The sequence below is a fragment of the Haliotis rubra genome, unplaced genomic scaffold (assembly GCF_003918875.1).
Source record: "Haliotis rubra isolate DU_JTF1 unplaced genomic scaffold, ASM391887v1 Scf328, whole genome shotgun sequence".
Classification (NCBI taxonomy): Eukaryota; Metazoa; Mollusca; class Gastropoda; order Lepetellida; family Haliotidae; genus Haliotis; species Haliotis rubra.
This window is the reverse complement of record NW_025767000.1, coordinates 73,336-100,854: the sequence shown is the minus strand read 5'-3', so window position 1 is coordinate 100,854 and position 27,519 is coordinate 73,336. Positions and strand designations below refer to the sequence as shown.

The 27,519-nt window shown below is 40.9% G+C and overlaps 1 protein-coding gene and 1 long non-coding RNA gene across 2 annotated transcripts; both read left to right on the top strand.

Moving 5' to 3' along the window:
• LOC124284007 (NPC intracellular cholesterol transporter 1-like) lies at positions 1-27,457 on the top strand. The gene is given in 20 exon segments (XM_046720044.1): positions 1-601; positions 9,312-9,558; positions 9,917-9,990; positions 10,517-10,633; positions 10,908-11,009; positions 11,305-11,332; positions 11,908-12,005; positions 12,955-13,075; positions 13,516-13,639; positions 15,232-15,404; positions 16,300-16,351; positions 16,354-16,547; positions 18,092-18,269; positions 20,341-20,471; positions 21,092-21,238; positions 21,973-22,098; positions 22,404-22,548; positions 24,184-24,305; positions 24,445-24,612; positions 25,126-27,457. Coding segments are annotated over 20 exon segments (2,643 nt in total). The 5' UTR covers positions 1-488; the 3' UTR covers positions 25,309-27,457.
• Positions 23,241-23,921, top strand: LOC124284021. Its single transcript, XR_006900456.1, has 2 exons — positions 23,241-23,547; positions 23,748-23,921. It is a non-coding gene; the product is annotated as an uncharacterized LOC124284021 (long non-coding RNA).
• Positions 27,458-27,519: the final 62 nt, after the last annotated feature.

Here is a 27,519-nt window from a genome sequence, read left to right as displayed (position 1 = left end):
CAGACGGGCTGGCTTAACTGCCTGTCCAAAAACTGGTCCAGTTATCCGTGAAGCACATGTTTCCATGTTGCATAACCTTCGCTCATCCGATTAACCATAGCTAATCCAGTTAACACCCCTCGTAAAAAATACATACTCATATATCGACAGTACACGTGCAGGCGTCCTTGTTGTCACGTGGCTCATCACGTGACTATCCAGAGATCGGTCACAGCCAAACGGCGCGATACAATCAATCGATCTGTCTTCAATACATCGTGAACCCCGTTCATATTGCTAGAGACTGGACCAAGGCCAGATGTGAGAGAACCAGGTGGAGGCGTCCGTGTGTTGCTATGACAGTGACTCGGCTAATTTGACTGAGAGATCACGTTACCTGTAATAACGTACATCGCGTTGTAACATTGTCTACAGGTGTGCCGAAGCGACCAGGTGTGTCGGCTAGGTCGGAGCTGCGTTTATGGTGAACTGGATCATCTTCCTTCAAAATGAATTCAGGAAGCAGGGAACAGTTAGCGAGGGACAAGGCTCCCAAGAAACATGGGATTCTGAAGAGAATTAGCAACGCCATCATCGAGACCCTCGAGAAAGGGTTTTACAAGTGAGTGACCTAACATCATAGTTACACACAACATTGACCATGACGATAGAACGCCATTACCAGCTGTGTTGTGGTATTGTTATGTGAATGGTTGAATATAACGCTGGCAAACGGTGTATTTATATAGCTGCCACATTCTTTACGGTTGTCTGTTGAGAATCAAGTCCAGTGTCACGCTTTTACTGTGGTATTTCACAAATATTGGGAGTAAAGCAGCGGAAATCAATAGTCTGTTCTTGTTGTCATTCACGGGGTTTCTTATCATCGCAAACACATTCATCCCGATGTTAATTTATTTGTGGTATATGTGGGTTATTGCTGCTGAATACAACACTGACAAGCTGTGGTTGATAACATTGAAATAACCGTTTCGTAACCGATCGATGTTCTCTTTATAACGCAACTCGTCACTGTTATAACACGTTATAACGATGCCTAATGGTATCATCGGCCTGTTTCATCGGAGCTTGAAACTTTATTTTACTACTCATTGACATTATGTGATTCTTGAGTAACTCACATGAGGTATCTGAGGTTCACGGTTGAGAGCACTTGTTAGGCGTTTTAAACGGGTGAGCTCACATATTTCGGGTATCGTGAAACTGACCAGGTCAGCCCTGCTTGGACGCCAATTAACACTCGACCGCATTCATGGATGGCATTCAACCCTATCTTTAATGCCCAGTCATCAGGCCATATAACCAAGGTGCAGACTCAGTTCTGGTGGAAACAAACAATATATGAAATCCCAACGTTTTTTGAAACCTTTAAGAGTTTGTGCTTTTTGGAGCGTGTGAACAGTAAATACGCTGTATAGCGAGGAGACTATATACGTAATAGAGCTCTCATAAAAGGTATCTGTCAAAGGAATTTCAAGACTGATGACCCGAGTATTATGTTAGGATGGGTGAATTCTTTCAGTTTATAGAAGTAGCGCCCCATTTCAGTCATATTTAGTTTAACACCTTCAGATGTAACGGAGTGTTTGATACTTGGCAGTTGTGCAGGTGCGTGTAATGGCGTTGATAAATACTCAAAATCTATGCTTATTTGAACTGAACTGTTTGAACACTATTCCTAGTAGACAAGGCTGCGTTACCTCACAAACACTGTCGTGGTCTTTCTGTAACACATACACACTCGGAAGGGTATTCTGTACGTATAGTTGTAGAACAGTGGTAATTTCCACTAGAATGTCGTAAGACATGTACCCGACTGAGTTGCTCGCTGCTCATAATATCGAACACTGGTTTGTCAGAGCATGTGCCCTGACTCGAATGTTTACACATCATGTTAGTAAATGGTTTGGGGGCGGTGGGTACTATGTGTGAAATCCATTTCTGGTGTCCCCCGCCGTGATATTGCTGGAATATTGCTTCACACATTTTCTTACACATACGTGGGTGAGAAACCCATGTGAGAAAACTGGTATCACACATATGTGTGAGATCGATTTCTAATCCCGTGATTTGCTACTCCATGGTGATGACCTAGGGTCAGGTTATGACGGACTACTTTCCTGATTAACCTTCATTGATAAGTTACTCGTGCTTCAATCGAACAGAAACCTGTTACTCATGCAAAAAATACCCCTTTACACCTACCTGTTATTTTCGCGATTGCAACATAAACAGGTATTTATACAATGAGTCACAATTATGTGAAAATCACCGTTAGAGATAAAGCCCTTGATTCCCTTCGAATATTCAAAATGTACAACACTGGTACTTTTACTGGAGAGATGCGACAAGTGTCATGTGTCGTCTTGCAAAAATACCTGACACAATAACGTCAGTGCCTGTCCATTGTGAGATCGATTTGCCTCGTTGTTTCTTTGATGCATTGATGAAGGTGACATTTTTCACTGATACACATGATGAAGACCCACTTCCAGCTCCGAGATACTATGTGATTCCAATGTTATCAAATTCACTCATGACAATCAGAACCAAAACACACTCGTTGAAACAATGTACGACATGGTACGTTTTGCAAGGCTTCATGAGTGCAAATGGCGGCACACGTCCTTTCTATTTAATCGAACATGTACAGGCACGGTTCATCTACACATAAGTCATTGCTCAAGATATTCCTCCGACGCATGATAATGAAAAGTTTATGTCTTGATAACTTACAGGATGTAATCAACTCACATTTCATACTGAAAACTCCGTAAATTCCATTACATTCCAAGTGGCAGGTTTTGGCTCGGGAAAACGAGAAGGATGTGGCGAAGAAGAGTAGTCCCCCATAGACAGTGAACGTAACCTCAGCAATGTCACATTCAAGCACACTGGGTGTACCTAATTACACACACTCAAAAGTTTTGGCTCCGGTCGATGGGAGAACATTGAACGTAAACTGGTACACAAGTACAGATCCCCAATGTGCGGAGATACATCACACGTTTTTATTACTCAAAATAATCCACCATCGGTGGTACATGAGTATAACAAAGGAGTATGTTACATACAATATGTACAACAAGATGACTAAATGATGCAACAATTAAAGTGTTTGCAAACAATCTTGATGAACTTGGATACATTTTTAAGGGTAGATATTTTACTTGAAAACAGTTGACGGAATTTCGATAAATTTGGCCAGGAACTATAAGGTTCTTTTAACAACGATTTACGTATGTCTGCAAAATAATTACATTTAAACAAATAGTGGAACTCATCTCCGATCAAATGTGAGTCACATTAGTTACAAACTCTGTGTTCTTTTGGTATATTTTGCCATCTCCCAGTTTCTATGGGAAGTTTATGGTTGCATGTACACAAAACAATCGTCCGATGACGACAACCACCAAGCGATAACGATGACGTCACTCGCTCAAATATTTTACGCTTGCAAGAATTAAAATCATCCACATTTGCATGGTAACATCGTCGTTTTAGAGGGTTTAATTAATTTTCTGTGATCTTATCTAGATATCATTATCACCATTGCCTTGATGATGCGAAGAGGTGGCAGAAACCTTTTTGTGGAGGGTCACCATGGGGATGAGTAGTGATAAGGAAGCCAAGTGACGTCACTCATTCATAAATGTGTTGTGTATTATTGCGCACCTACGATGAGAAAACATGAAATTTGAATCTATTCTACCATAAAATGGTGCGATTTTATGGTGTGTAAGAAACAGATTACTGTACTCCTGTCTGTCAGATACCATTTATCTTACAACTCGTTGTTTCAAAACGTATTTAACTCGCTTTCGCTCGTTAAATACGTTTTGAAACAACTCGTTGTAAGATAAATGGTATCTGACAGACACTAGTTTAGTAATCTCTATGTACCCATGTGGCGAATCGAACCAGGGTCTTCGGCGTGTCGATCGAACGCTTTAACTACTAGGCTACCCCACCGCCCCCTCAAACAGTAGACTTGTGACTACAGCGCTTTGTGCAGGTAGGCTCTGATAGATAACGTGATGTGTAAAATAAATCGTTCTAGTTGTTTAGTTTGAGAATGTATCCTGCCTATATTACCCCGCTCTCAACCCCTATCAGTGTTCACTATTCTACGGCGGTGGGGTAGCTAAGTGGTTAAAGCGTTCGTTCGTCACTCCGAAGACCCGGGTTCGATTCCCCACAAAGGTACAGTGTTTGAAACCTATTTCTGGTGTCCCCCGCTGTGATATTGCTGGAATATTGCTACAAGCCATACCTACTCACTCTCCTACGAGTAGTAGAGAAATTCACTGACCATCAATCGACCGTGATATGTTGATTATATGGAGATATGGGTGATATTAATCTGAATTCAGAATTCTGATTCACAATATTGAGATTTGAGCGACCTACATATACACAACCAGTAGGACTTGGTTGACGGTGTTAAACACACCTCCAGGCTATGAGGAAATTATTCTCTGATATGTCCCGTAGATTTCTTTGCTTCACTGGTCTTGAGATTACACCTTGTTTGACCTTTTGTCTATTGTGTCCATTTCTTACAGATATGAATGAACTTAGATCAGTAGGTCGAGATTACTAATAGTTATTTTATGATTTACACACTGATGTTGTCTATGAGGGCCTGTAGTGACCGCGAAATGTACATTACACGATCCCAATATTTCCCAAATCACAGGAAATCTCGGTAACACAATTGTGTGTATATTTATCACTGTTAAATAGTGATGATAAGCGTAAGGTAAACTTATGCTCCCCCCACCCCCTGTTACAAGGGTCACAAACACTTACAAAGGCAAGGCAACCTCTCGATCCATAAAAGACACTCCATATCCATGTCCAAAGTTAAAGACGTTTAGTGAGAGATGCCTGTCCACTTGTCCGAAGCTTAATCTAATTTATTACACCGTTGATGCTCCACGTCTCGGAAAATACGACTAGATATTATGATAATGATCAATTATTATGATTGTATCAAATGTACCTTCCCGACCAGTTACATGGGTCACAAACACTTATAAAGGTAAGGAACCCGTGAAGGTCCGGGTTAGAATGTACCTTCAGTAGCCCATGCTTGTCGTAGGAGTCGACTAACGGGATCGGGTGGTGATGATCAAGCTCGTTGACTTGGTTGACACATGTCATCGGTTCCCAATTGCGCAGATCGATGCTCATGCTGTTGATCACTGGATTGTCTGGTCCAAACTCGATTATTTACAGACCGCCGCCATATAGCTGGAATATTGCTGAGTGTGGCGTAAAACTAAACTCACTCACTCACTAAAGGCAAGGCAACCTCTCGATCCATGAAAAAACCCACTCCATATCCATGTCCAAATTTAAAGGCGTTCAGTGAGACGTCACTGTAAATCTGTCCGAAGCCTAATCTAATTTGCTATACCGTTGATGCTCCACATCTCGGAAAATACCATTAGATATTATGATAATGATCAATTATTATGATAATACCACATGTTTGTACATACTTTCTCACAATGGGAGGGATGAATACTCACTTCCTTGTAGAAAGTGGTCAGATGTAACATGTGTCGTATTTGGGGTTACACTTTGTAAAGCTAAAATGTTTGTACTTTGGGGGGTTATGTCCCAGTCGGAAATTGAACCCTAGCCCTCAGACAGAGGCACCAAAGATATTCTTTCGTCTATGGAATCCGTGACAGTTTACACTTATCAGAGGGTACACCAAACCAGCAGTTGTCGGAATTGTCAGAATTTGTGCTTTACTAAGCAAATGTTATATAAGCTAGTATACCGCTGGCTAGGATGTGTGATATTAATGTCTGTAAATGGTAGGTTCACATCGAGGCCAATGAACTCCGGGATCCTTAACCAGGTCTAATTGAAGCAGCGGTTAATATACTCATGCCAATAATGGTTGTCACCCCCTTCAATATCTTTTATTGGAGAGGGTGTGTGTGGGGGGTTGGGGTGGGGAGGGAGGTGACAACCATTATTGGCATGAGTATATATACCCAACCTATACGCTTATGAAATTATTAAACGCCCGGTTAATCCGTATTATACAAATGCTAATATTTGCGTCTTGACTAACGTAGTCGTATTGGCAAGGTACTCTATGGTTAGTACGTTAGTCAGAAACTGTATCAACGATTCATAGGTTCCTCATTTTACGAGTTACGTTTTATACAACAATGTTTTAAATATAGGTCAGCGGGCAAGGCTGTGACCCTTGATGGCAACTTCATGCATACATTGTAAATGTATTGGATATATTTGTTTGTACATGATTCGTAGCTTTAACCGAGCTATAAATCACCCAGAAGAGGCTCTGTCATAGAAGAGTTTGATATTTGACGGCGTGTAAAATAATGCTTGATTTAAACAGCTCTACATGAAATCGTCAACGCATTTCACCGGCAATGGGATATATTCATATGCACAGTTGTAAAATGAATAAAAATAATTTTGATAACTTTAATAGAAAATAATAAAGTCACCAAACTGAAAACCCAAACACATGCCGCAATAAAAACAACAACAAACTATTTCCAAAACTAATGTCAAAATAGGACCGATGCAGCTCAATATTTTGGCTTCACTATGCAATAGTGTTTCTCACATTTACACAAGTTACACAACCAACAGTGTCACGTGTTGACCTGCTCGGTTCAAGAACTTCCTTATCAAGGTATTATTCTGTGGGCCATTCTATATCTGATCAAGGCAACTGTCACGTGTCCATATACCACGTGGAAGGAGGGTCGTGAAGGGGTGATAAACGTTGTATTCATTACCCCTGTAGAGTAACTGCAAACACGCATGTAGTTAATGGAATGTTTCGCATGATCTGCGGTAAGCGGGTGGTTGGATTACTGTGGAGATGATCTGGTATACAGAGTACCCGTCTACCCGCTGTGTATTCAAGCTGGCAATAAACCAAGGTAGAGGAGACACGGGAGGGCGGATCAGTGTACGTGTACTCGATAATACTGGAAACAAAACATTGGTCTTAGCTTGTACTGAAAACAGGCAACATTCATTATCACTCTGTTTGTCCTGTAAACTTGTGTTTGAGTCAAAGATGATTTCATTACTTGTTGAGATTCATGTAGTGTGAGGTAATGCGTGAGGGGTCAAACTCAATATGACGTTGGGTGTGTCTACATATTTCTGTTTCTAAAGATCGCTGACAGGTTTCATTGAACGGCCAGTATTTCAAAGACATAAATCAGAGCGATGGCTGTCACAGAATATTAATTGGTAGTGGAGTAGTATCGTGTCGACCAGTCATATCTTACCATCACCGTCACTATGGCAATCACTTCCTAAAAGCCATTAGTTACAATACACGATAAGGGAGTGAGTAAATATTGTGTGACATCAGTAAATACCGTTTGATTTCAGTTATCACAGAATTTCAGCTCCCACTCTTATCTCCCAAACCCCACCCATCCCCTCTCGCACACATACGCACACACGCACGCACACACACGCACGCACACACGCCTCTCCCTCGGTTTGAACCACACTAAATATAGAGTTTATGTTTATATGTACTAAAATAGAAGAATTAGGATACACTGACTCTTTTCACTAACATTGCTGAACCAAAACCCGGCTAGAACTGGTCTTCAGCAACCCATGCTTGTCTTCAGAGGCAACTAACGGGATCGTGTCATCGTATGCCAATTGCGTAGATCGATGCTCATGCTGTTGATCACAGGACTATCAGACCATCGTCATGTAGCTGGACTATTGTTGAGAGGGCGTTAAACACAAAAAGAACAACAATACATGACGCGTTGCTATGGATAACAACTTCTTTTTATTCTTTATACATTTCAGAGCTAATTTTTGCTCAGGAGATGTTTACACAACGCAAGGTGGGGGAATGTACAAAGATAACAATTTAATTACGAAGCTAGTTATTAGGATTAATGGAAGATAAAGAACAAAACAAAAACAGACTGAACGTACGTAGTGACGGCACAAACCACTGAGACATTGACGACAGAACAGATATCTATAAACACAGGAACCTCTTTACCGGAAGGACAGCCCATATAGACGTGTGCATCTACATCATGATCAGCGCTAATGTTTACGAAGGTTACCATGGCAACGAGTCAGAAACTGTGTATCAAATAATGGCTAAATGTATTTCGTCAGGAATCACCTTCTGCAGTAAAGTATCTTATCAAAATATTTACAATGTCATTAGATTTCTTTCCGCTTCCTGCTTCATTTTATCACGAAGGAATGATACTTACCAGACTCGTTTCCCAGGCGACGTGTGATTAAACATCCTGTTCACAGCAAGACAGTTGTTGTAAACACTTTTACGGCAATTATGAGATTTCGTTGCACAACAAAATAAGGAGCAAAGCTCAGGCCTGTGTTTTGGTTAGTCGAAAATAACCCTGCGCTTTGTCCTGAAGAACTGAAATAGCCGAGGCCCTTGTCTTTTTCAAGATATTTAACTTGTAAATGTTTGTAATTCTCTAACAGCTTGAGACGTGTTTCAACAATAGCCACTATTATTGATAGTTATATGTGGCTTCAGTGGCTTGCAAGGGACGTTATAATTAATAAATATAACTCTTTCAACTCAGGACTTTTCTTTCTGTTGGACATATGAATATGGTTAGTCTAACGCTAAGTCTCTGAATATATATAATTCTGAACGTAACAAATAACCCCATTTAAATTCAAAAGGACCCCAGGAAGACCAGAGATTCAGAACCTGGGGAAATCTAGAATTGCTTCATTTAGGGCTTTTGCACTGCAGGGGAGGGCTAGGCTGTATGGTTAAGGGACTGCGAGCCAGACTAGAATATGGTTCGTGTAAGATGATATTTCGACATAACCGACTTCGTTACATCGTAAGGTTTATTCATGTAATCCGGTGACGCTGTCCAGATGCTCGATCTTGGCTCGAACCTGTACGAACAAAAGGCATTTTACAAAATGCAAGTTGAACGAAAAAGGACAAAGCGCGTACCCAGTTTATTGAATATATAGACAAATCAGAGTCATACTACTTAGCGCATACAGGGACGACGGGGGTGGCCTTATGGTTGGAGTATTCAATCGTCACATGAAAGACCCGGGTTTGGATCTCCATATGAGTACAATATGGAGCCCAGTTCTGGTGTTCCCCGCTGTGACATTGCTTTAATATTGTTCAAAGCGACGCTAAACCATACTCACTCACTTATGGCATCACAAAATACTATTACCACTCTCCCTGACATAAGTTCGTGATTTCAAATGATTTGTTTTACAATTTCGAGTATTTTTGATTTCAGACTTGGTTTGAATATCGGAAAGCGGCCATGGATTGTGATGTTGTGCTGCGCCATAGCTTGCGGGCTGGTCGGCATCGGGTTTCTCCGCTTCAACGAAACAACCGACCCCGACAAGCTCTGGATACCTATTGGTGCCGACATCATTAATCAGCGGAAATGGGCGACGGAGCAGTTTCCATCTACCTTACGTGTTGCCACCATCATAGTCACGGGCAACAACCTCCTCACAAGAGCATCGTTACAAGCGGTAAATTGTCTCGTCGCGTATTAACTGTGTTGTCGATACGATAAATATGCAAATGGGGTCAGGCAGCCGGAACTACTTTTAATCCCCACATATCGATGTATGTGTGTTCAATACACTACTGATTCACGTTCCCTTAAGTTTCCCGATGTGTGACGTTTTCTTTCGACTGACTTTTCTGAAAGCCGCATTGCCCTTGAGAAAGTTCTATTTATCAATCACTTAAACTCACTTAACTTGAATAAAGCTTCCAGATCGAAAACAGACGCGGTAATGTTTTTGAGATGTCACCTCATGTTTTCCAAAACCCTTGGGGTCACCATCGATAGTGAGCATTATTATTTTCCCTATGTACTTGCAGGTGTATTCGATGTATGAATCTGCTCTGAACGCAACCTCCGCTAATGGATACAAGTTGACCGATGTATGTCTCAAGTAAGTCGTTTGTAGGCGCGGTAACCTTCAGTCAACATTTGTAACGTTGCCATGGATATAAATGACAACAGCCGGGGTACCGTTACCTTTACAATGAAATGCTATCATATATGGTCAAATGTATAGGAGTAAGAATTCTAACAATTGCATTTTGGGGACAAAAAATATAGGCATAGGTTAGGCTAAAATGTATTAAAAATGCAGAGAAAAACAGAAATAACTTTTGACTATTTGACGTCTTTGATAAAAAATACGTGAGTGAGTAAGGTTTAACACCGCTTTAAGCAAATATTCCATCAATATCATGGCGAGGAAATCGGAAATGGGCTTCATACATTGTACCCACCTGGGGAATCGAACACGTGTCATCGAATATTATACTCTTTGAAACGTAACATCACACTTGTGGCCAGATATAAACGGAAATCCTTTAAACTTTAATATATCAATATAAAACTGAGATGACTATGGTGCGAAGGTACCGTTTAAAGCAAATCTGAACCCATTAACTTAATTTTTATAACAGGATCGGGGCCAACTGTCGAGTGTCCAGTATACTGGACCTTTGGTCATTCAACAAAGCGACAATTGACGGCCTCTCTCAGCAGGACATCTTGGACGATGTTAATACGATCAAATTCAGGTGATATGAATTAATAAGAAAATACTCTAATCAGCAGCTGAATAAAATACTTGTCAATTTGTACACTTGGCTGTATTTGTGAAATTTCCATAAATTTATATGGATTTTGCCTTATCCCTGCTAAAGACACCTTAATACAAAAGTTTAATTATATAAAAGTAATTCGTACACCTGAATTAAAGAATTATTGAATATATTACTTTGGGTAGATCAAAAAAGACATTCGACAATTTAGTCTCAGAAAGTCGTAACGGTTGCCACCATTTAATTTCAGCCCTGTTTTCGGCAACGCTCTTGACGTGAAGACTCTTCTGGGCGTGCGCACTGAAAACGGAAGTGGGCACATCACTGCTGCGGGGGCGATGACATCTACCTGGTTTTTTACTTGGTGATGACAGTGTACGTAGCTGATGTGAAAGGATCTACCATCAATGTATACTTGCTCCAAGCCCTATAGTTGTGCTTAATATCTGCAATGACAAAATTCTTGAAATCAATACATAACACTCCATAGAAGCTAAGGATCCCCCAATTCCTTTACTGTAGTTTATTTTATAAAATAAGAGGGTATGTTGTACTCCAAGTATACTAGTATACACAAAAGAATTAGACGCTGGACCACCCGATTCTTTCACAGTACTGTGCCCATATGCACCTATCTTAATCTGAAGGATTCGGGCGGTCCTTAACTACTTGCATGTAGTAATTATGTTTCCCCCCGAAGGATCGGGAGACATATTGTTTTTGGTTGTATTTCCGTCGGCGTCGGTGTCAGCGTCGGCGTTCCCATTGTTTCCTGAACATATCTCTAAAACTACTTGAATAATCTTCACCAAATTTGCTATACTGCCCCTCCATATCATGTAGATGTGCCTTTTGGGGGTTGAGGTTCATATCAATTTTATTTTTCTCTGTTTTCATGGCAACAATTTGGACTTGTCTTTTTGAAGGATCCGGAGCAAAATTCTGAAACTAATTGACCCATGTTCACTAAATTTGCTATACTGCCCCTCCATATCATGTAGATGTGCTTTTGGGGGGTTTGAACTTTTGTTTTAATATTTTCTTTTTCTGTTTCAATTATTTTTTTCTGTTGAGCTCTCAACGTTGAATTGGGGTAAGGGGGAGACATCGGTTTGTACGAGTAAAATACTTTCTAGTTGTAATGTAGAGTTTCAGCTATCTTACTTTTTTCTTAATAAGTAGTTCACAAAATAAATAAATAAATAATATAACTGTTTGGCAGTTCCAACACTTGATCGTTGTTTGTACAGATAAAGGCAAACACAGAGGACTGGGAACTTCAGCTGATAGAAATAGGAAAGAACGGCCACGCCGGCTTGACTGGGTCGTACGTCTTCACAGCACGAAGGTACGTTGGCTTGGTCCTCTCGTAGTTGACACTGTGGTGCAGGCATATGGAGGAAGGTGGGGTAGGGTGGCCCAGTGGTAGCATGCACTGATACTAATGGATTCGAAGTGGGTCGTTCCTTTGTGGGTCACCCGTGATTCTGCTGAGCAGATACGGCATCATTTGAATTCCATGTTGTTGAGGATGGCGTTACCTGTAACTCACTCACTATCTTCAGCACTAGCACTATAGTCTGTTTGCGGTGAAACCGTACCGATGAATTTCACTTTAAACAAAAAAGTAAATCAAATAAAGTGAAATTACGATTGCGAATCCTCATAATTTTACCTGTCATTTGAAAATTTAAATCTCAGAACTTTATTCAACTTGGGATGAAAGTTGTTTAAGAAACGATCATAGTTTCAAATCGGTATTATTGGTTTGTATTACAAGGAGGTATGCACATAAAATGAAACACCGAGATCAAGTAGGGTTGGTCTAAGTTAACGCTCATCACGTACCGCACGTGCATTTGTTTCACTGTTCCAACAACTGCGCTTATCCCCTTGTAATACAAACCAATATAAGCGATTTGAAACTATGATCGTTTGTTGAACAACTTTTTTCATAAGTTGAATAAAAATCTAAGATTTAAATGTTCAATTGGCAAGGTAGAATTATGAGGATTTCGCAATCTTAATTTCACTTTATTCGATTTACATTTTTGTTTAATGTGCAATTCACCGGTACGTTTTCACTGCAAACAGACTATAGCTGTAAATGTGCCCATGTCAAGCAATATTTAGTGTTCAGCTAGACGGACCTTTAATTTCCACCGTTATGTTGGAATAATACTACTGTAGGAGATGGGACTGTTACAGAAGTCTCAATGTATGAATGTAAAACCTCAGCTGCATTTATATATTTCTCTGGATGGGAAGGTGATGTGTAGAGATTTGCTGTGTTATAGTTTCAGTGATGAAGGCGGCAACGCCATCCAGGGTGATGTCACGCTGCTGTCAGCTGGTTACTTCATCCTCATCCTCTTCGTCATCACCGTCCTCGGCAGATTCAACTTGGTGGAACAGCGGGTAAATACTTTATCTTTCCCCGAAATAACAAACCGTAAAACTATTATCGACAGTTTCCATAATGTTCTCATTCAACACGCTTAGGCCCGTTTTTAGAGATACCTTAATATGTAGTTTGTATTGGGTTATAAAGGTAAGATGTTAAGACAGAGGGGCTTGGTCCTGTAGTTTTAAGGCCCCCAGTCGGGGATTCCGAAAAACAGATTCTCTTGTTTGATCCATTAACGCCATTTGGGGCTCATCATAGTGACTAACACGTACGACCAGCGCCAGTTGTAAACATTAAGCTGACACGTACGTCAAAAAGAAAGTTCGAATCGGATCGGAATAAAACTCACTCGCTCATCCATAAAGCTACACGTTACCTCAACAAAAGGCATAACAGTCTCCCTTCCTGAATATATCCATTACACACTTTCCGTGCGTTTCCGTGTTAACAGATAGGTTTGGCGTTCGCGGGCATCCTATGTGTTGGACTGTCCATTCTGGTGTCCTTTGGCCTGGCGTCCATGGTCGGAGCTGAGTATGGTCCTCTACACTCCATCCTGCCCTTCCTGCTGCTGGGTAGGTTACCCCCCTTTACCAGCATCAATGTCTTGATGTCTCACATAGATTTGTTCACAATAGATACCATTACTCATCACTGCTCATTACAGCGGTTTTGCGACGTGTGAGAATGCATTTTTGTTGTAATTTAAAATATATAAACAACTAAAGTAAGTAATAAAATTAAATTCAAAGGTTTAGACTGCTTTCTGCGATCAGATCAATGTCCGCTTGCACAGTTTGATCACAATTATTGTTGAACCATTAAGAGCAGCGCCCATGTGCGCTTACCCTTCACAACTAAAGAGTTTCATGACAAAAGCAATAGGTAACTACGGAAAAGACAGGTGCCGGATTAGAAAATGTTTTAATGATCACAATATCGTTGTAAAATGGCGGGACCAAAATTTTATGCCGGTTTTGACAGTGTGCCGAATTAGACAGGTGCCGGTGTTGGCAAAAGACCCGGGTTGAGTTCTCCACACGGGTACAATGTGTGGTGTCCCCCGCCTTGATATTGCTGGAATATTGCTATAAGCGGCGCAAAACCATACTCACTCGCTCACTCACATGAAAAGCCTCGATACAGTGTATTCAATTTTGACTGTGATTAATTCCCCGGACCCTCTTGTGGCCGTCAGTAACTCCGGCGGTTACTACAGTCGCAAGAGTTGGCTTCGACTTGATATGGTCTGTTGTTTTACACCGAACTCAGCAATATTCCAGCAAAATGGCGGTGGAGTCGACAAGAAGCCAGAGTAGCATGCAGGCCCTGGGAAGTTGTCATGCATAAATGGTAAATTATATACTAATACAAAAACTGATGTACAAAAGTATGTGTTTCTTAAATTTCTTTTGGCCGAACAGAGCATCAGTCAACAGTTAAAACTTAGAGGCACGCCAGTAACTGGATACTTCCCTGATAACGAAACACACCCCATCCTGCATTGTGAATGGTCAATAGTTTTGATAGTCTGCTATTTCACAGTTTAACTGTTAGGGATTCTACATGGGCTATTGCTTTGGATGTCTTAAATATCATTATTGTTTATGTTTGTATGTCTGATTGTATCGTGATTTCTGTTTTATTATGTCATATGCCTCTGATGTTCACAAAATGCCCTCACGGGTTATAAAGTATTATCTTGTGTTGATACGCAACTGTGCTTATACATGGAGGATATTATATGAGTGCCCATGTCATACCATGTTTACGACACGAGTACCTAAATGTTGGTATTTCCCGAGCGAGAGCGAGGGATATACCGATATTTAGGCCCGAGTGTCGTAAACATAGTATCATATGGACACGAATATAATTCTGTTTATTACCGAAGTCGTCAAATTGAAAATAAACCCAAATTTGCTTTCAAACATAGGCTGGCTTCCCACCGTCGCCGCATGTAGAACGCAATGTCATAGAAGAAACGTGACGTCAAAGCATTGTTCATGACATCAGGTCACCATGACAAAGTGATATTTTGCCCTAGAGCATCGTATGAAAAATATGAACCCCGATATTTTCGCCCTCGTAGGTAATAATTGTCATTACGTCCTTAAATGAGCGTATCTACATGTTGTGTACCTGTATTGTATTGGTATACCTACAGGTATTGGTGTTGATGACATGTTTGTGATCATCGGAGCCCTGAACAACCTGACGCCAGAAGAAACGGAGATGGAAATCCCTGAGAAGGTCGGTCGGGTACTCAGACACGCTGGGGTCTCAGTCACCGTTACCTCCCTTACCGACATCGTCGCCTTCGCGATTGGTGCGTCTACGGTAGGTGACACTATTACTGATGTTTAAGTACGTTTATTGAGTTTATGCATGTTAACGTCTGTAATCATAGTTTGAAAAGTCCGAAAAATATGTGCATGAAATGAATGATGTCACTGTACGAATGTAACTAAACAACTTATGTATTATATATTCGCATCACTGGTACCACTTCTCGCCATAGTATCATGCCGTACTGTAATACATAATCCCATACCCGATCCCATCCAGGGGATACCGGAGGTGAACACATCCAAAGCTACGTTAACGAATCGGTGAGGGCGGTGGGGTAGCCTAGTGATTAAAGCGTTCGCTCGTCACGCCGAAGACCCGGGTTCGATTTCCCACATGGGTACAATGTGTGAAGCCCATTTCTTGTGTCTCCCGCCGTGATATTGGGGGCATATTGCTAAAAGCGGCATAAAACTAAACTCACTCACTCACTAAAAGAATCTGTGCTCGTGATATCAACCGTTGGTCGGTTGTTTACATATATAACAATACAATGAAGCGTAACACGTATGTGACTTCAGCGTAACGTTTCATCTATCTCTCCATTCAAAAACACAAAGTGGTCCGTCATTTTTCATAATTCTTCAACTGTAATTTTTAAAAATCCAAAGACAGGAGATTGCTACAACTTGGTTTCGTATTATTTTCATCTGATTTTTCACATTTTTTTTAAAACCCAAAGAAACAGGAGATTGTGTACGTCATTGTTTTCATTGTAAAAAATGGAAACGAAAACTTACAACTTATTTTTCAACTGATAGATTTAGATTTAAAACCCAAAGAAACAGGAGATTATGTACGTCATTGTTTTCATTGCAAACAATTGAAACAAACTTAAAAATAAACCGTGTTTTGAAGCGCGTGTTGTTTTTATTTTGGCTTCCAGATTCTTCCGGCTTTGCGTTCGTTCTGTATATTTGCGGCGTTCGGCATCCTTGGGTGTACATCATGCAGACAGTGTTCTTCACCGCCTGTCTCACTGTGGACCTACATCGGATGTCCGGGATGAGAGATGCGTGCTGCTGCTGCTACAAGCACAAGAACTGGCATCCCAACAAGTGCAGCCAGACTGAGCTCATCCCGCTGTTCTTCAAGAAGATTCTTGGACCGATCTTGTCCAAGCTGCCCGTCAAGGTAAATATCATGTTATAGTCAAACTGTACTTGTATCTTCTATCGTTTTAATAGAAATGTTCTGCTATGCCGTTATATGCGTACCTGAGATTTACCTCTATTGTTAATAAATATAGCATCTCATGCAAAAAGGAAGAAACTAATTTTTATGTTGTTTAGTTTATTTTCTGTTGGAATTTGATGCAGGTGTTGTGTAACAGAGTTTTACATGTTTTTGACCTTACTCGTCTGTGAGATGGCTTCTTACGGGGAAATGTTATTAAGGCTAACAGAGTTATCTCCCTTGCAACGGTATTTCTAAGCACGACCTGAAACGCTGTTAACGTTGAAGAAAAGTGTTTTGTTCACAACTTTCATTGTGTACAATTATACCTAAGATAATAATGAAACTATTTACATTATCAAGATATTCCAGGTTAGCCAGCAAATCATTTTCTTATGTTTGGTATTATATGAATCGGTGGTTAGAAGATGAGGTTGTATTCTTAAACACATGCTTATATGACGGAGTCTCACAATACACTGACCTCTTAGCAAAGATTTCCTTTCTTTTAGAATGTTATTTGTCGATGTAATTTATGTACATTAAGTAGAGGAAGCCTTAGGGATATATGAGCGCGCTAATCTGGCATGGTGCTTTTGGTACAGATAAAGTGTTAATCTCATTTAGCTATTTCAGATTATGTTACTCTTACTAGCCGTGGTAATCCGTTACCCGGGTGGATTAAACTGCCGGTGGGCTCTGCGGGATTTTCAGCGTACACCTATATCTCCGACTGGCAATAACTGAAAACTGTGAAAGTCTGTTTGGTTATGGCTTCCTTCATCACTTAGTGGTTAAAGCGTTTGCTCATCACGCCGAAGACCCGGGTTCGATTCCCTACATGGGTACAATGTGTGAAGCCCATTGCTGGTGTCCCCCGCCGTGATATTGCTGGAATATTGCTAAAAGTGGCGTTTAACCAAACTCACTCACTCTCTAAATGCGTTAGCTGTGTTTCGAAGAAATAGGACTTTGAATAAGGATTTAAGATCGTAAGTGGGAAACGGTTGCATTTTCTGAGGACAACATTCCTGTTTTCCAAAACCCGAGCCACTTTTTGTTCTTCTCTTAATACCAGTTTTGTGCATTGTACAGATTTAGGTGAGAAGCATACGGAGAGAGAATTTTTCAGTTCGAAAGTTTAAATGTTTTTACAAACTTATGAAATTCCCGAAGTGAAGCTCTTTTAATGGTTAAAGTGCCAGCTGCTGTGTGTGTTCACTTGGTACAATGTTTGACAAAATATTCACTCAATCATTCACACACTCACTCACTCAATCATTCACACACTCACTCACTCAATCAAAATCCAATATCATAATAATATATATAAGAAATCGTACTCTTGGCCTTGTCATTGTGTCATTGGGAGAGTGAGGGTCAGAATAGGTGGGCAGTAATCTAGGGAACTGAAGAGGCCGAACACTAGGTGTATTGTTGACATCGGAGTTCAGCAACACGCCTCAGAATCCCGGTAACAGTTGTCTCCCTTCCCTTCACAGATCGTCGTGTTGATAATGACCTTGGGGATATTCGCTGCCAACATTTACGGCTTGATCAACCTGAAGCAGGACTTCGACTCAGCCTGGTTCCTTCCGTCAGATGGCTACGCTTTTAAATTCTTTGAGGCCCAAGACAAATACTTCCCTGACGACGGCGCCGATGGCTACATCTACTGCCGTATGTTATTAATGTGTTGGCAATGCATGAAATTAACACTTAAGTCGACCATATCATCAGACAAAGTTTGATATGGAATAATATTTGTGAACGTAAAGCTGTACTCTTTGAATCCGATATTTATCAGTTATAAAATTGTGATTTAATGTATCTTGAGTTTGGAGACATAAGTTTCTATCTCTTTGCTGTCAATGTCTCAGATTGTCTTAGTCTCATACAGCGCTGTCAATGTCTCAGATTGCCTTAGTCACATACATGTCTCTCAGATTGTCTTAGTCAATCTCATTGTCTTAGTCTCATACATGACTGTCAATGTCTCAGATTGTCTTAGTCTCATACATGGCTGTCAATGTCAATGTCTTAGTCTCATACATGATTCTCAGTCTTAGTCTCATACATGGTCTCAGTCAATGTCTCAGATTGTCTTAGTCTCATACATGACTGTCAATGTCTCAGATTGTCTTAGTCTCATACATGACTCTCAGCTGTCAATGTCTCAGATTGTCTTAGTCTCATACATGGCTGTCAATGTCTCAGATTGTCTTAGTCTCATACATGACAGTCAATGTCTCAGATTGTCTTAGTCTCATACATGGCTGTCAATGTCTCAGATTGTCTTAGTCTCATACATGGCTGTCAATGTCTCAGATTGTCTTAGTCTCATACATGGCTGTCAATGTCTCAGATTGTCTTAGTCTCATACATGGCTGTCAATGTCTCAGATTGTCTTAGTGTCTCATATTGTCTTTAGTCTCATACATGGCTGTCAATGTCTCAGATTGTCTTAGTCTCATACATGACAGTCAATGTCTCAGATCGGAACGAAGTGAAGGTTAACCTGTTGCCGAAGTGATTTAATGTATCTTAGAAACTTGTATATAAAATCACTACAGCTTATGCATTAATTTTGTTTCAGCCAACATTGAACTACTACGCCAACAACAGTCAATGTCTAGAGCTTAGTCAACAGCTGTAATGAAACGGTCAGCTCATACACCCAATGTCTCACAGTCTCATATAACAGCAATGTCGACAGCTGGTACTCAGATTGGTCTTACATGACGAGTAGCAAGTTAGCCTGTGAGTGATAGCCTGAACGAACCCCAACAAGGATTACAACAGCCGTATCTAGCTCACACCCCTACACATGTAATGGTCATCACGTCCCCATCAGCATCAAGATGTGTATCTCTGTGTGCTGTGCGTGCGTGCGTGTTTGACAGCGACCTGTAAATGATCGAGTCTGAGCCTAGATTTTCGAAGCTCTCTTAGCGCTAAGCTAGTCGTAAATGCAATTCATTAACATTAACAAACGACTATCTTAGCTCTAAGAGAGCTTCGAAAATCTAGACCCTGGACTACACAATCTAGTGATTGATGCCATGTGCCATAGCATCAGTGTAATACTGTACTGAAAGGTGGCGTGGTTGTGAGAACGGGGATACCAGCTGCATATTAATTAAACCAGAAATTTGGAAGAAGTTAAAATACATTAAAAAAAAAATGAAAAGACGTTTTGAAGATCAATTACTATCGTCATTTAGAGAATGTGTTTTGTCCTTTTTGAATTATTGTGATTTTAATTGATATATTTTTGGGTGGACGCTAAACATCTTCGACGACACCACCGGCAAATTCTTTCTCTGCTGTCTAGATGAATATTCGTATACAACTTAGAGTATCCTAATCTTATGGTATTCTTGTACCCCTAAAAGGAAAGGACAATCAATTAATTTTTTTAAGCGTCCGTTCTTACATTAAAAGAAAAACTAAATATTATATGTATATGAATACACCCAACACCCATCCGTGGCTCGTGTTTCATTACATTGCCGTCACTCACTCACTAACTCACTGTCGTTGAACGTCTTCTTTACACCCTTTCACGCACTAATTGGTGTGGATAAATGGTCGTTCTCTGGAGTCTTTTGTAGCAGATATATATGATCTCGTCACTATATAGCCGAGAAACTGCCGATGTGATGTAAAGGTTGAACTCATTCACTCACACAGTAAATGCCATCAATGTAACTTATTCACTCACACAGAAAATGCCATCAATGTTTTGTAGGGGTCGGCGTCGCTACTGATGAGGCTACGTTTATCCAGTCAGTATTCGACTGGGCCCACCTTCCAGCCAACAGCAGGGTTCTGAGAGACGTCAAGTTCACGAACGCTTCAGGAGTAGCTTCCGATATTGAGGTATGTCATTTGTTTGTTAGAACATTGAGGAATCCTACAAACTTGTGTGTGTGTGTGTGTGTGTGTGTGTGTGTGAGTGAGATCAGTAGGGGAGTGGAGGGGGGATGTCGCCTGTTAAACAGGTTTTCCTTCACACACCTTTCTCAGGACATCCAGCGAAAGGACTCTTAGCCACTAGTGGTTATCAGGGCCCCGTTTCACAAAGCTCTCGTAGGCCTAAGATCTCGTAAACTTTCTCGTAGCATTCGTACCTCCTATGTTACAGTCTAGGAGGTACGAATGTTACGAGAAATGTTACGAGATCTTACGAGAGCTTTGTGAAACGGGCCCCTGGCTGCCACGATTAGCCTGATAGGTAACCAAAGTGGCACGATGGTCTAAGACATCACATTTCGTGAGTTTATTGCACAAGGCGTGCCGGAAACCTATGGTCATGGGTTAGATCCCGTTTCGTCCTGAAAATGTTTCTTGATTTGTACGCAACACAAAATCTAAGCCCTGCTTAATTTCGAACGGTCCTCCGCATGACACTGACAGGATGTGATATTTGACTGAAATACTGTGAAACCACGTTTAGAGACTGACACACTATATCAATATTGTTATCTTTTTTTCTGCAGGCAACGCGGATTGCTTTCCAGCACGTTGACTTCCCCGACTCCCAGTCCGAGGTGAAGGCCATGGACACCATCAGGGAAGTCATATCCAGCATACTTCCCACCTGCTTCCCCTACTCCAGGAGATACCAGGGATGGGAGACCAACAAGGTTAGCTAATATGCCAGAAAACACAAAATCACAAAACCATCTTATTTGTATGTAATATAAATATCATTAATGTAATAACTTTACTGTTGAACCTTTTGCGTGGTTGGAATCGGCCTCCTGGTACTGATTAAGCGATTATTGGGTCGGATGTTCTGGCGATTTGGACTATTGTGAGTTAAGGTATCCTGATGACATGAAATGATGTTCATAATATCTGTCCCTGGTTTGTCAAACTCATAGTGTCAAGTATGCTTCCACAGAGCCCTTGGACGGACATCCTGCAATGAACATTACGTCAGTTCTGACCATCAGAGACTGCGCAATGGTCTAGTTCCTGTTGTTAAATTGTGTTGCTGAACACCCAGGATCTTTGCCCCACACGTGGGAATGTTAATCATTTCGGCCTAGTTCTAATTCTCTAGTCCCAACTTTGAGATAATCCTTAAAAGTTATAAAGCCCGGCACCATTCTACAAAGAAATCTTAGTGTTACGCCTGGCGTCAGTCTGTGTTAAAGTATAACAGTTACGATCATAGCGATAAAATTTCTTTGTGTAGCCGACCCCAGTACTGTATCAAGTGGTGTCACCCTTAATAGTATCCAACTAGTACACGTCACATTTCAGACAGCTGCCACATAACAAAGTGTTTGGGGTGTATGTGGAGTCCCTATAGATTCTCAGTAGCCTGAGACCAGTGGCCTTGTGTAAATGTTTTTGTTCTCATCTCCCCCAGGTCATCCAGCTGGAGCTGTACAGGAACTTGGGGCTGGCTTTTGCCTGTGTGTTTGTCGTTACCCTCATCCTCATTGCTAACTTCCTCACCAGCATCCTCGTCTTTACCTGCGTCACCTTCACTCTGGTGAGTACAAAACTCGTGTTTACCTGTGTCACCTTCACTCTGGTGAGTACAAAACTCGTGTTTACCTGTGTCACCTTCACTCTGGTGAGTACAAAACTCGTGTTTACCTGTGTCACTTTCACTCTGGTGAGTACAAAAACCTTGTCTTTACTTCCGTCACCGTCACTGTGGTGAAAAAGATTTGAGGTCACTCTGCAATTGACTTCGTCAAGGCTGTAAATCTCTAATTGAAGGTATTCCCATTTCAAGCGTGAATTATCCCACTGCACAGATTGATGTCATATTCTCCCACCTTTGCTTTTCAGGTGAATGTCGGCGGCTGCATGTACTTCTGGGGACTCACCATAGACACTGTGACAAGCATCATCCTCATCCTGGCTATCGGTCTTGCTGTAGACTACTCCGCTCACATAGGTCATCAATTCATGACAATCAGGGGAAACAGACACGGTAAGACATCACTTTGAGACAATCAGGGGAAACAGACATGGTAAGACATCACTTTGAGACAATCAGGGGAAACAGACAAGGTAAGACATCACTTCATGTCAATTTGGGGAAACAGACAAGGTCAAGCATCACTTCATGTCAATTTGGGGAAACAAACAAGGTAAGACATCACTTCATGTCAATTTGGGGAACCAAACAAGGTAAGACATCACTTCATGTCAATCTGGGGAAACAGACAAGGTAAGACATCACTTCATGTCAATCAGGGGAAACAGACAAGGTAAGACATCACTTCATGACAATCAGGGGAAACAGACACGGTAAGGCATCAATTCATGACAATCAGGGGAAACAGACACGGTAAGACATCACTTCATGACAATCTGGGGAAACAGACAAGGTAAGACATCACTTCATGACAATCAGGGGAAACAGACAAGGTAAGACATCACTTCATGACAATCAGGGGAAACAGACACGGTGAGACATCAATTCATGACAATCAGGGGAAACAGACACGGTAAGACATCACTCCATGACAATCTGGGGAAACAGACAAGATAAGACATCACTTCATGACAATCAGGGGAAACAGACACGGTGAGACATCAATTCATGACAATCAGGGGAAACAGACAAGGTAAGACATTGCTTTGAGACAATCAGGGGAAACAGACAAGGTCAGACATCACTTCATGTCAATCTGGGGAAACAGACAAGGTAAGACATCACTTCATGTCAATCTGGGGAAACAGACAAGGTAAGACATCACTTCATGACAATCTGGGGAAACAGACAAGGTAAGACATCACTTCATGTCAATCAGGGGAAACAGACAAGGTGAGACATCACTTCATGACAATCAGGGAAACAGACAAGGTAAGACATCACTTCATGACAATCAGGGGAAACAGACAAGGTATGACATCACTTCATGACAATCAGGGGATACAGACAAGGTAAGACATCACTTCATGACAATCTGGGGAAACAGACACGGTAAGACATCACTTCATGACAATCAGGGGAAACAGACACGGTAAGACATCACTTCATGACAATCTGGGGAAACAGACAAGGTAAGACATCATTTCATGACAATCAGGGGAAACAGTCACGGTGAGACATCAATTCATGACAATCAGGGGAAACAGACAAGGTAAGACATCGCTTTGAGATAATCAGGGGAAACAGACAAGGTAAGACATCGCTTTGAGATAATCAGGGGAAACAGACAAGGTAAGACATCACTTCATGTCAATCTGGGGAAACAGACAAGGTAAGACATCACTTCATGTCAATCTGGGGAAACAGACAAGGTAAGACATCACTTCATGACAATCTGGGGAAACAGACAAGGTAAGACATCACTTTGAGACAATCAGGGGAAACAGACAAGGTAAGACATCACTTCATGTCAATCAGGGGAAGCAAACAAGGTAAGACATCACTTCATGACAATCAGGGGAAACAAACAAGGTAAGACATCACTTCATGTTAATCTGGGGAAACAGACAAGGTAAGACATCACTTCATGTCAATCTGGGGAAACAGACAAAGGAAGACATCACTTCTTGACAACTTGTGTACGTACGGTCATCTTGTACTCACTGTGACCCATGGTGTCTGTTTCAGAGCGGATGATGGAGACACTCAACGAGATGGGCCCGCCAGTGTTTAACGGCGGCTTCAGCACCTTTCTCGCCTTCATTCTACTTGTGGCCAGCAACAGCTACGTCTTCACGACGTTCTTCAAGGTTCGTACAGCTACCGATACTTCATACTACTGGCTTCATCACTGAAACCCAGAATATGTCTTTGAAGAAGTTGATCTGTAACAGAAACCGTTTTATCATATCCGAAAACCGTACACGTACTGTTATTCTCTCACCGCAGGTGTTCCTCCTTGTTGTATGTTTCGGGCTGTTCCATGGATTGATCTACCTCCCCGTCGTACTCAGCTGGATAGGGCCAAGTCCCTATCTTTCTGCTGACCACGACTACCATCCGAATGAAGCAGAGGTGGACCCTGCGTTCAAATCCGGATATGCCAACCAAAGCGCAGTGAGTCAATTTATACGTAGTATACATTTATACAAAGTATGTTCTGTGTCCGGTACAGTAGGGTGAATGTCATGAATACCAGTTGACATTTGAGTTTAAAACACCAAGGCCAGACCAAGTAGTAAGAGGCTAAATGGAGGTGAAAATTACATGGATCACTGAAACACTTTGATGACACCAGAAAATATCTTCAGGCCGGATTGACTCGGTTAATGGGTAAGCCGATTAGTGGATTCGGCTGAAAAGTTTATCAACCATTAAATTCAATAGCTGAAATATAAGCTGTCTGGTATCAAATTTACTTGTCAGAAGAGTAACTTCGCCTTCTGCAGTCAGGATCCGCTGATTGTGATCATCGGTTTGTCAGCACCATGACTGTGCCTATGGGTTTTGCTGAAGTGGTTATGCTCCAGCACCAGTGTAAGGATTGGCGTTTCATAAGTTGACATAATGTTATATAACACATCTCGAGCGATACATTGAATAGTATTTATATACTTGTATACCTTTCAGGTAAGCATTGGGTCACCGCCACCGGAACCACCTCCCGACTACGACAAACCAGCCATGAACGGCTTCCCCAAGAGGGTGACCCCCAATGGCATGTCTCCATACACAACTACCCCTCCCATCCCCCCACCAGACTACACCCCGCCCATGTCAGCACGGAGATCTATACCACGTGTAAGCACGTGATTGGCCAGGATGAGCAGAGAACAATCATGTTGCTATTTGTTTTATCAGTATCTTAGATGTGAATGCAATCCGCATCACTGCAGCCTCAGGGTGGTAGTTGTAAATATTCTCTGGACCATTCACTCAAAAGACATATTGGTGATGTGATTACGGCTGTTAAAAAACAAGATGGCCATACCCGGAGCCGTTTTGTGGAAGATACTGATGGACAAAGAGTGTCACGGATTGTGACGACAGTTGTATTAATTACATGATATTATGTGAGATTTATCTCCAGTCATGTTTTCTGTGATATGTGTTATTCTTGCCGTTTGATTGATGTGCATGAACGGATGCTCTACAGTGTGGTGTTGTGCATAATAACGTCTATTCAGATTTCGGACTGCTACCTCAGGAACGTCCGTGCATTTGCCAGAGAGGTGCACTAGTGATGGCTGATCATTAGACCTTGTTCGATCTTTGGCGATAATATTATATTTCACGACTTTACAATGTACATTTCAAGAAATATAATTTTCTCGAACACAATAATTATTCGTAAAGTGAAACTGATTGATTGATGCCATGTTAATATAGCTATCTCCCCATAGTAATATAATTTCAAAAAGGTAATTACCAAGCTCACAGATGCATATATATGTCTGTGTCGTGAATATTGTGATCTGATGGTGATATTGCTGGTAAGAATGACATTTTGTATATTAGAGCCATATAATGTCGATTTCATGAAATATGGTGATCTCAAAGTGAAATAGTTGTAAACATGATAACATTGTGTTGTCGATTTCATGAATATTCTGATCACATGTTGATGGGGATAAAATGAATTTCCTTATTATGTCGATTTCCTGAAGTGATCATGTGGTGGTATTTGAAATATAATGATCCTACAACATGACGATTGACCCTCTTGTACAAATATACAAGTTGTTTGTATTTTTTTGTTTTGTTTTTTGACCAACAACTTAAACATGTATATTTAACGAATATGATCAGTCCAGCGATAAAACCCGGAGCAAACATACATTGATTGACTTGTCGACTTGAAACGCTTTCACGATTCCTGTTGGCACTCCCCGAGAGTATTTATAAACCATCTTCCACAAAACACGTAGCTGTATATATCTAATTATTAAAATCTGGAAGTGTGTATATTATGTATGATATCCCTGATCGGAACCGCCGTGTTTCGTTAATTATGCTTCGTAGTTGTGACATTAATCGCATTAAGTTCAAAGACGTGTAGCCAGATAAAAATAGATAGCATTATCTATTTAACATACGCCCCCTATTACAAGAGATAATAGCCCATGTAACAAAGACAGCGAATCCTCCTCAATCACTGGCAGCGCTGACTCAGAAACAATTGACAGGTTTCTGTGTCAGCTCAGTGGGGTCTCTCGTTTGTTATCGTGGGTTTGGAATAATGACAGGGCTGGCTGTATAAGTGTAAATGGTTTGATTCAAATTTTAATATTGTTAAGAATCTCATGTATACATTTTGCATTGAACTTTCTTAATTATTTTTATTCTTATGTTAATAGTTAACTGCGGATTAATCATCGTTTCCGTGTCGAATTATTCAAAATATTTAATTTGATTTAAATGGTGTCATTATGGAGAGGACCACTGTCCTATACGTGATTAATGTGCGGCTCTATTTTAAGGGTTGGCACCTTGACATTACTTCCTTTTGAATATTTGCCATTTTATGTTTTGATATTTTACAGCAACATACTTGCCGGTGTCAGGGCTGATATTTATATTTTACTCATTACCAGGTTTTGTGAGAGACTTTTTGTCAAGCTCATTTGTTTGTAGAACATTATCATTACACTGATGTCCCACGAACCAGTAATTAAAGGATTTACAGAATATATATATATGATGGCATTATTCGGATTGTTTTGAAATCATGAATCTTGATTATTCCATAACTATCATCATCATCATCATCATCATCATCATCATCATCATCGTATTCGTTACCGTTTTTTATGAAAAAATATTTTTGTGTTTCTGTGTGGTTGAAACATATTTTGAATCATAATTCAGTCACAGTTGTCTTCATGTGAATGAACACACACATTCTTTATCTCGTCGAATGGTGTACACTCTACAGGGCGGGCCATAACTCTAGGTTTGGTTAGAATGTTTTAATGGGACCTAAGCTCCCCTTGGTGAGAATTGACTCACACAGCCTACTTCAGC